The 11,212-nt window shown below is 37.8% G+C and overlaps 1 protein-coding gene across 1 annotated transcript; it reads left to right on the forward strand.

Annotated features, from left to right (window-relative positions):
• Positions 1–163: 163 nt before the first annotated feature.
• On the forward strand, positions 164–10,562 carry tctn2 (tectonic family member 2). The gene is made up of 18 exons (XM_027162835.2): positions 164–405; positions 775–888; positions 970–1,043; positions 2,683–2,881; positions 2,983–3,083; positions 3,793–3,992; positions 5,031–5,151; positions 5,233–5,371; positions 5,575–5,649; positions 5,755–5,874; positions 6,541–6,615; positions 6,695–6,784; positions 7,308–7,425; positions 7,850–7,953; positions 8,451–8,598; positions 8,668–8,811; positions 9,700–9,788; positions 9,914–10,562. Exons 1-18 carry the CDS (start codon positions 312–314, stop codon positions 10,033–10,035), a joined length of 2,127 nt encoding a protein of 708 aa, XP_027018636.2. The 5' UTR covers positions 164–311; the 3' UTR covers positions 10,036–10,562.
• Positions 10,563–11,212: the final 650 nt, after the last annotated feature.

An 11,212-nucleotide genomic window follows, 5' to 3' on the forward strand; every position in this document is an offset into this window, starting at 1 on the left:
CATGCAAAACAATTAATTGGATATTCACAAAATAAACGTTATTTAAGTTTCATTGTTTGCATAAATGTCTGTTTATTTTGAAAGATGTGTAGGTTATATTAACTGCTCTTGAAAACACTATTAGTATATTATAGAATGATATATTAATTTATATTTGAATTAATATACAATATAATTAAGTGAGTAGAGCTGCAGAGGTTGAAACGCACACATCATCCTGGACACCAGGTGGCGCTGACGCAAAAAACGCACGCTGTTTGTCTCACTGCTGCTAATATTTCCAATGAAGAAGATAAATCTCTAAGTAAACAATGCTAAAGACACGTCCTGGACTCTTTAATTTTCTCTCTCAGACGTTGATCCTTTTTGCGTTGCTTTTAAAAAATGATGCTCGATGTGATCTTGGTAAGCTATTTTTATGTATTAATAATAATAAATTATTATTACTATTTTTAAGGTCGGATTAGTGAATTATATTACTGAAGGTGGTGACAATGTGTCTCGTTGCTTAGCAACGGTAAAAGCTTTGGGTTGTGTTTCATTTGGTCCTACTTTCTCTATTTAAGTGCACTACACAAGCATGAAATCTAAAGACTATACAGTGCATCATGTGTCTGAAATAATAATCAGTTTATACATTTAACACCAAGCTAGCAAACATTAGCACCTGCAGGACAGTTTATTAATTCAGTTTGTTGTTTCTGTTACAGCTTCAGGAAAGCTGCTAACAAACTCGCATGTAATACAGTACGTTGCTTTTCTTGTCGTTTTCAGTGTTTCTACCTTCAGTCCTTGTTGCATCTGGTCCAAGAGCTTCTGCCTTTCTGGTTGGAAACGTGACTAACGTGTCTCTGACCATCAGAAGCGTGTCACCCTCTAATGATACCGGTATGATTCATAATACACACATTTCTCTTTATTATAAACTATAGATGAAACTCCAGAGACATTGCTCTTTCTGTCTGATAGGACGCCTCCCTATGGCCTCCTGCGTGCCGTCCAATCTCAGTCAATGGACTGTATCAGAAGAGCCGAATGGAATGGTGTGTATTTGTTTATAAAGCTCCTTAAATGATTTAGAACATAGGTCACTAACAGGCGGACCGTGGCCCGGTTCTGGACCCACAAGCTATCCAATCCGACAAAAAAAAAAAAAAAATTGAACAAACACATCCACGCTAATCTGAAGACAGCTTTCCTTGAGACAGCTTTCCCAGGTCTGAGGGAAGTAGCCCTATACATCCTGACCATGTTTGGCTCTACATACAACTGCGAGGCAGATTTCTCTACAATGAACATAATCCAAACTAAATATGGTTCCAGACTCACTAATGAGCACCTCCACATGTGTATGAGAATGGCCCTGACTCCATTCAAGCCCAGGTTTAACATCCTGCCAAGCCAAGCTAGAGCTCAGTTCTCTCACTGAGATATAAAAGGGAAAGTTAAGCACTTTATTTAAACATACACAATTTTCACATTTTATTCATTTTCTCTTATTTTGAAATGAAGCCCTACTTTTATTTATTTAATGGGAGAACATTATACATATCTATAATCATACATATGTTCAGTTCTATGTTACGTGACAATAAATATTGTCAAAAGGTTTTTGAATTGTACTGAATTTATTTGATTTTACAGTCAGGTATTGATTGCTTGCAAATGTTGATACAACTACTAGGCTACTTACATATATATCACATTAACTATATTATGATCTTCCGGACCTTTGCTTCAAGAAATTTTCTCTTACTGGACCTCTTTAAATTTTAGTTGAATATCTCTGATTTAGAAGCTACACTAGGTTAGGATATGACTTCCAAATGAGCTGCTTTTTTGTACAGAACAAATGATCCAGTACAAAATCTGAAATATTTTTTAACTTTTTTCAAATAGTTCTTTGTTGTCATCATAATTAAATAATACATTGTTATAAAGATCAGCAGGTTATGCAAGTGCATCCTTATTAGAAGAAAGATAAAATTCTGTCATAAAAATGCATCATTAAGTGAATGTGGTAGCCTAGTGGTTAAGGTGTTGGGCTACTAATCAGAAGGTTGTGAGTTGCTCAGTTGTATAAAAATAAAATAATATAAGTTGCTCTGGATTAGTGCTGTAAATGTAATATAATGGCATAAATGTAAATTTAATGGTGACCATAAAAGCTTAAATCCCCATAAGTTTTCCTGCCATTTTCTCCCCAATTTAATTGTTGTCATATGAGTGCTGTCCTGCTCAAGCAATGCTGAATTTTTGCAGAAGAGAAAGTAATTAAAAAAAAGACAGTGTTTAGAGAATCTAAAAAACTGATAGAATAATTCATAAAAATCTTAACATGCAGGAGACCTAAAAATAAACAACCTTAGAGGAATATGGTATAGGAATATGATGTAAGGGTGTACTAATTTTTGCACTCGGTTTGAATTATTAAGATAGTAAAAAACGGCAAATTTGAACCTGACTGGTCCAGTGGCTTGTTGGATACAATCACGTAGTGTTGAAAATTACAAATTTCAGTTACTCTGTAGTTGCACCAGGATTAATCTGTAATCACTATTTGTACATACCCAATTTACTGCAGTCGATACAAACATTTTATCCTTACAGACTGTAAACTAATCTCAGTCTTGAATAGCACTGTGTCTCCAATAACCAGTGTCTTGTGTTGTCCTGTAACAGAACAGCCTCCTAGTGCGTGTGACTCTGAACAAGAGTCTACAGCTGTGTTCCAGCGCTAATGACACAGATTGCTGTCTCCAGCCGCTGTGTGTGAAAGAGACCATCATGGTGTGTGTGTGTGTTGGCACCGTTTCCCAGGCCTCTCTCATTGTTCAGGTTCAGATCTATGCTCAGTTGCTGCCCGCTGGCCCTGTGTTCGGTCAGTGACTTTTTTCTTTTCTGCTTTGCATGATCAAAACTAATGCAGTGTGAATTGTTACTGAAATAAATACTGAGTACTTACTCTTCTGATTATTTTAGAGAATAAAACTGTGATTCCTAATCAAGTGTTCCAGCCTCTCGGTCAATGTCCATGTGACCTGACGGCAAAAGTGTGTGATGTGCGATGCTGCTGTGACCAGGTACATGATATTAACACAACATACATTTTTAAAAGAAATTAGGTACATGATCATTTTAACACAATAATACATGAGAGTTGACTCTCTGTGACTGGAGTTGGCCATGTATCGGTTGGTTAGAAATATGGAAACATTCAAAAATAATATTTAAAATATATTAAATCTGGTGCATTTTTGAATGATCCCTAAGTTTATAATAGAAAATCGGAGTGACTGGTGGAACCTTTGAGAACCATTCAGTCACCTCTTGGCATGTAAACAGTTTACATTCATTATTAAATTTGAGTTAATTCATTTTTGCTGTACATGACAAAGTAATAAACTGGACTTTTAATAAGTCATGCGGCTTGTACAAAAATAATTATATTTAATTTATTTTTGAATGCACTTTTAAAAACTATAAGATATAAGATAGGGATTTAGTATTTATGGTAGTGTGTTCAAGATTGTTTCAAAAACTGCATTTTCTTGATCTTTTTTAACTCATGTTTGCATTTTAATAATCCGTCATTTATTCTATTAGAACTGTGATTTAAAAAAATGAATTTAATTATGCTCAATTATGTAAGAAAGCCAAAATCATGGAGCAAATAGGATTAATTATGCATCCATGTGTTTACTTTTTTTAAGTAACAATAACAAATATACTGATTAGTCTTTCATCTGTGAGCATAATGTGTCCATGTCCATCTTTATTTAATTCCTGCAGGACTGTTCCCCAGAGCTGTTGTGGCTTTTTGCAGGTCAGTGTCTCCCTGGACCATTTGGAGGAATGATCTCTCCTGTTCCTGACTACGTCTGCTCCGCTCAGTCGGCTATCAATGCTCCTGACTGGTTCCCTTTTCTCTGCGTCACCTCTCCTTTGGAGAACAACCCGTTCCTTGGGCTTTTCTATGATGGCAGTACTGTGTAGGTGATCTTTTTTTTTAAACCTCTGTTTGTATTTAACCTGCTGGCAGGTCCTCTGAAAATCATGATGATCCAAAATGCAGCTGCATGACTAAGATTTCCCACACCACCCCACTGCTGGACTGCTCCACTGATGTCCGGTAGCTGCACGCATCAGATTCAAAACACTGATTGCCTACGAAGCCAAAAAATGGACCAGCTTCCTCTGACCTCAAAGCTCTTATCGCTCCTCTCACTGTACCTTGCTTTCTTAAAGCTACCAGCACTGCTCGACTGGTCCCACCATCTCTCAGCGTAAGATCTAGGTATACATAAAGACATTTCTCTGTTCTGGCAATGAGGTGGTGGAATAAAATTCCTCTAATTGTCCGAACAAAGGGGGCACGGTGGCTTAGTGGTTAGCACGTTCGCCTCACACCTCCAGGGTTGGGGGTTCGATACCCGCCTCCGCCTTGTTTGTGTGGAGTTTGCATGTTCTCCCTGTGCCTCAGGGGTTTCCTCCGGGTACTCCAGGTTTCCTCCCCCGGTCCAAAGACATGCATGGTAGGTTGATTGGCATCACTGGAAAATTGCCCGTAATGTGTGTGAGTGAATGAGAGTGTGTGTGTGCCCTGTGATGGGTTGGCACTCCGTCCAGGGTGTATCCTGCCTCGATGCCCGATGACGCCTGAGAGGCACAGGCGCCCCATGACCCGAGAAGTTCGGATAAGCGGTAGAAAATGAATGAATAATTGTTCGAACAGCTTAGTCACTTGTTATCTTCAAACAACGGGCGATGACCTACTTCTTCCTGAAACACTACAACTAGCACTTATTTGTCCCTGTTTGTTTTACGTATTGTTTGAAACAAAAGTGCTATACTTTTCTTCTAACAGAGATTTTAGGCTGTGACCTATTGACCCACTGTTGATGTATTCATTGATGGAGCCTTCAAAGCATTTTGTACATTGCTCTGGATAAGGGTGTCTGCCAAATGCTGTAAATGTAATTAGTTTGTAATATTTATTTCTGATTGCATGCATCTGAACTCTTCTCAAGCACTCCGAAGCCTGCTCCATCTTTCCAGGCTCAGCCAATAGCAGCACCTGTACCCCCTACAACCTACCGCCAGGGGGCGCCCATCTTCACTAAAGACAACCAGTACTTCACCATTCCACAGGTAATCTAAACAGAATCATGTTCATCTGTACATGCCATCTGGCACTATTTAGTAAGCCTCATGTTCAGGATACATGTGTAGGTGTCCATGCTGGGGCAATGCCTGGAGAAGGCTCCAGTAGCGTTCCTGCAGAACTTTGAGGCGGTGTGTGTGAAAAGTCTGCAGTCATGCCCTGCTGCACCAGCTGAGCTCAGCCTGGCTGTGAACGATGGGCAGGGAGGTGAGATTCTCATTGTTTGATATCATTTTTATCTGTTCCATTAATTAGCACAAATAACCGAGGTAATAGATAGTGGACAATTCTAGAAAACCAATTGTCTTGTGGGTAGGAATTGAAGGAAAAAATGGCCGACCATCATCCTGAAGTCTCAAAAACTTCATTGTGATGCATATATTAAGCTTTGATTGTGTTCTTGTGTGTAGGATTTGTCACAGTGGCTGTTGTGGATGAAGTGATCACAGATTTCAGCCCTTTTTTATCAAATGCTGCTAATCCAGGTCAGTTATTTTAATCGTCCTTCTTTATCACTCCTCCACTCTGTCCTTTCTTTTTTTTTCTCATATTTGTATTAACTCTAATTCTCCTCTGTTTCTCTTTGGCAGCTAAGCCACTATGTATGAATGTGGTTCTGTCTTTAAGTTATACATTTCAGTGGAAGGGGAACAGCATTACAGCCATCAGTGTAACGCGCCGCGTAGGAAACTTCCTGCTCAGTCCTGGAGGTGAGTGTGTAGTTTAATGTACGTGTTGAGCTATATTTATGTTTCCAATATTTTTCACGCTTTCTACTGAACGCCTGTATTTTTTTCTTTCTTTCTCCATTTTAACCACAGCCACAACCATATGGGTCACAAAATAATTGTGTTCTGTCCTACAGGATACCTTCAGGTTAACGCTTATCCTAATATTCTTCTGTTGCAGTAAATACATTTTAAAAATGATTCGATTATCTCTATCATGGTGTGGTTGAAAAGCTGATTCAAAAGCTTCTCAGAGGATATAAATAAGGTTGGAGGTAGTTCTAAGAGTTCTAAGAGAATGTTTGTCATGTTTATAAGAGTATACGTACTGTGTATTGGAACTGATTATTTTTCCCTTGCTGTCAATAACATTACATACACTACAGTATTTGACCATCTCTCTTAATTGTGTTTTAAAAAATAGTAATAATCATTTAAATATAGATGTGCTTTACATTTTGTCCTAATGGTTGTGCAAACTTTCTCAGCCAACAGATGTTTTCTTTAACCTCAGTGTTATGTGATATCAAGATTGTAACAACGACTCCCAATTAGTTAAGATCCAGCTTGTACACCTTGTATACAGCCACTTGTTTACTTTTTTAACTTACTTAGCACCGTGTAATTAACACTCTTTTTTTTTCTCAGCGACTCTGACGACCCGATATTCTGCAGTGTTTGTGAATGGAAACATCACAGCTCAGCCTAACTCTGGCAACCCAGGTCAAACTGCATCTCAGCTCTTTAAAAGTTTTAAGAGGAACTTGTAAGAAATAGGTCTTACTTTTAATTTATTTTTCAGGTTATCAGGTGGGAAGGCCGGTGATCGGTGGAGTTTTAGATAACGCTACAGGAACTTTAGTGAGAGCTCCAGTCAGCCTCTGGCAAGGAGGTAACATTGCAATGGTTAAATAAAACCATTCATGAGAAGACTTGTAGTATCTATAGTATCTGCAACTCTTTATAACAACACAAGGATGTTCAATAAAATAATATGCACTAAAAGAACTAAACTGTTGGACAATGTTTCAGTTATGAGCTGTTTTTATATTTCTGTCTCTGTGTTTAACCACATGGTTAAACACGGAGACACGGTTGTGTATTTTGTATGTCGTGCTATCGCTAGACATCTATCGTAGCATGGTTCTCTAAATCTTTGTAGTAAAAAATGTTCTACCATCCAGAACGTTATGTCTTTTCATGTTGTGGTTCAGAAGGTGGTTGCTTCAAATGTATCATTGTTTTTCGCAAGTAAAAATGAAGTATATATTCTTTTTTTTGTTGTTGTTGATGCTACTTGCTCAATTGTGCTGCTGTGGATGTGTTATGAAGTTAATATCCCAGACGTGTAATCTGCCTGTCCCAGGCATCCATGCTACTCATACGTCCTCCATTCTCTTCTGTCTTATATGCAGTAAGAGATGGGCTGTGCTCCTCTGCTGACAAGAGACCAGCTCTCTATGGAATAAACTCAACATCTGGGTGTCTGATGGCTATCAGTTTGCTTAATCTCAGGAGCTGCACCCAGCTCAGGTGAGCACTATAATCCTCATACTGTGCTTCAAAGAATAGTCTGGGAGGCTGAATCCTGCACAGCTCTCTGGTAAATATAGTTGATCAGCTGTAAGACTGTAAAGAGTAACTAAGGTCAGTTTCACCCAATATAGACTTTTCACATGGCTTTGTTAAATTTAGTTCGGACAGCGTAACTTTCTGTGAATGTGATCAAGGTGTCAGTGTGTAGTCGAACACTATACCGTTATGGGGCAACCATCTTGGAATAACAGACACACTCATCCTTAGTCCCCAACTTTCAAAACATCAGCAAAACTGAAGGGAATCCTAGAATCCAAACATGCCTTGAATACATTTGATAAAAACTGGAAACATTTTTCCCCCTTGAATTATAACTTTTGCCACACTTTGCTTTGTAGCTTGACCCCTTTTCTTATTTCAGAGAAACCATCTTCTCTACTTTGGCTGCTTTAGTTCCTGCTACGTGGATTTCCAGAACAGGAAATCCAGATTTTTCTTCACTAACCAACTGGAGCCCTGTCACTAGTGAGTAACTGAACAACGTGATGATTGGTACAATTTACTATGAGAAGTTGATCTACGGGCTTTGCAAACTATCTAGAATTCTAATCAGTTGTGCTTAAAACTTATGTACTGTGAGCTGTACATTAATTAAAATGTGAATTAATAAGTAAACACCAATAGTAGATGTTGAAATCTGGCTTGTGGCTTGTATTTACATGCTGGAAAAAGGTTGACTCTTGTATCTCATGACACATGACTTCTCTATTCAGTCCCTCTAAGATTCAGCAATTTTGTGATTTTCAGAGCAGAGCTGAAAAAAAAAAAAGATTTTGCAGGTTTTCTGCAAAAAAAAAAAAAATGCAGAATGCATGCACTTTTGTCTGCATCAATCACAAATACACTGCAAAAAATGCAGAGAGACTGCCTGTTGCATGTTTTAGTTCTAACACAATGAAATATTTTTTCTAACAACATTTTGATGTAAAATGTCTTCAATAAAATCTTTTATTTTCTTTAAGCTGTAGTACAAAGCTTTAATCAGACAACGGTGGACCTCAAGGGTGTGTGCTCCAGCGTTCCAGCTCACCTACACATTCACATCAGAAGCGTTGTTATGGAAACCATAAATGGAGTACCACAAAAAATGATCCAGGCTGTGGAATTAAAGTAGGTCAATACTTTAATCATCGGTTTACTGATATGTTTAAGAATCAATCTGATTTCTTTATCTGTTAGCTTTAAAGCGTCTACATGGAGATTACAGTGTGATGCTGCTCAGGGAACCATCTGCATGAACCCAGAGCTGACACAGACTTTCCCTGTGACCTCGTCTGTGACCTTTACCGAAGCTCCCAGTAGCACCCAATCCCCCAAGTCCAGGTGAGTCAAAAACATTCATAGGGTATAAGAATGCACTGAACTCCCCAATCTTTTAGGGAGCATCTTCAGTTTCATTTAAACAGGCTAAAAATATTACTCACTGAATCCATTACAGAAACTTTGGAGCACTCCAGTAAGGTATAGAAGTGTAACAAATTTGATCACTTTTTTACAGTGACAAAATATGGGATTGTAGGGAATTCGGTGAGGCGATTTGGTGTATTTCGATATCTGCCGACTGAAGTGTGTAGGTTCTGAGATGTAACTGATTATCCTGGAGCTGGTTGCTCTTCACTGGCTTTGGATTACCTCTCTTCCTTTATCCGTCTAAGCCTTTTTGTGCAGCTGCTGCAGAGTATTTCTCGCTTACCGTATTAGACTTTGTTTGCTTGAAACCTGATCATTGTAATTACTTCAGCACACCCTGCTGAGTCAGACTTCCTTTTTTCTGATATTCCAAACCTAATTCAGACACCTTAAATTCTCCAAAACTCTCTTACATAATCACACACATATTATTGAATAATTTTTTTTTAATAAAACATTTTTTTGTAAAATGATGCTATTAAATTCCTAATGATCCCAGAGTTTGTTTCTTTCTAACATATATAAATAACTTTCATATATAACTGTATAATAATGATATAAGCAGAATAAAGAAAATCAATGCCATGGTTATTTTAGTTCTTGCATAACATCTGAAATTCATTTTAAGACTTAGTTCCTCAGTTTTAACTATTGAGCATTCATTATAATATATATTTTAGGGGTCATAGAAGCTTAGCGGTTAGCACATTGGACTCACCTCTAACCTGCGTTAGTGTGTATGTGGAGTTTGCATGTTCTGTCACATTATGATAATAATCTTCTGTTATTTCTCCATTACAGGTTTCGTATTAACTTCACAGAGTTTGATTGTGAGAGGAATGATGTGTGCTGGCCTGAGCTTGCGTTCCCTCTCACACCTTATTACACTGGTGAGAGTTCACATGGCATACTTTGCTAGATCTGTCATTTTCTATTTCATTTTTTGGTGTTTTAATATAAAAAGTATAACTATTATGTTTTTAATAAATGTTATCGTGTGTGTTTTTGCTGGCAGGTGAGCCATACTCTCAGGCTCTGGCTAAAGGTCTCATCCTTGTCTTCTTCTTTATCGTCGTCTCTCTATTAGGAACACCGTGGAGACAAATTAGACAGGCGTGGAGCAATAGCTTACTCTAGAGAGTGCGTATGCGTGTGTGGTATCCTAGTGGTTAAGGTATTGGACTACTGATCAGAAGGTCATGAGTTTGAATCCCACGTCCACCAAGCTACCACTGCTGGGCCCCTTAACCCTCAATTTCTCAGTTGTATAAATTATTACAAAAATGTATAAGGGTGTAAGGGTGTCTGCTAAATGCTCTAAATGTAAATATGTGCACGTTTGCGTTCGCGTGCATGGGTGGGTCGGAGCATGCACATGAGAGATCACTGCAAGTTAGCTAATGGAGGGAAAGACAAGATTTATTAAGCAACAGATTCAGTGTTGAGTCATACTGGAGTCACAAGTCTATTTCTCAGAAAAGTCATTTTCTATTTTTAATGAACTGTACTGTATTAACTAACTTAGATTTTTCTGTAAGATTACATGTTTATTATTAATTTATTGTACCATGTTTTGTACAGAGTTTAATGTGGAATATATTTGTATCGATTTTTTTTGTGCTTGTCCTGTTTCTAAATTAAACTGAAACTTATTTTTCTTTTAATCATTCTGAACCTCATTGATTAGACAAGGCATATTTAGTATCTGATGTTTGCTTTTTCTGTAATGAACTGCAATGCCACGCGATGTCTTTTCCCACCTACTGCCCTAGTGTTCCCGGTATAGGCTACTGGATCTGGACGAAGTGGTACAGAAAGTTACTGAAGTACTGTATGTTAACCCAGAATACTTTCCATGTCTTTACATTCTTGTTACAAACATTGTGAAAGTTTCATCTTTTAAATATGTAATGAAAAATATTTAAAAATATATAATATAAAAAAGGTCAAATTCAGAACTCTTAGGAATTACAACTGTTATGTAATGCTCTCAAAATGTTGGTGATCAGTTACAGTGTAAAAAGATAAAGTTAAAGATATTTCTATTGTTTGTTGGTTGATGTAACATCAAAAGTACAATAGTATTATTCAAACACTGGAGTTTACGTAGCTTGACTATATTGGGTTTGCATTGCTTTGCATCTCTGGGGTAGGTGGTTTGATTCCTCCCTCTGCCCCGTGCTTACAGAGTGTGTATTATCTCTGTGCTTCAGTGCTTTACTCTGTTTACTCAAGTTTCCTAGACATGCAGGTTAGTAGCATTAAGTTGTTTTGTAGTGTGTAAGTGTGTGCGATTGTTCCCTGGGATCGGTTG

Source organism: Tachysurus fulvidraco, chromosome 9 (genome assembly GCF_022655615.1).
Source record: "Tachysurus fulvidraco isolate hzauxx_2018 chromosome 9, HZAU_PFXX_2.0, whole genome shotgun sequence".
In the NCBI taxonomy this organism is placed as follows: Eukaryota; Metazoa; Chordata; class Actinopteri; order Siluriformes; family Bagridae; genus Tachysurus; species Tachysurus fulvidraco.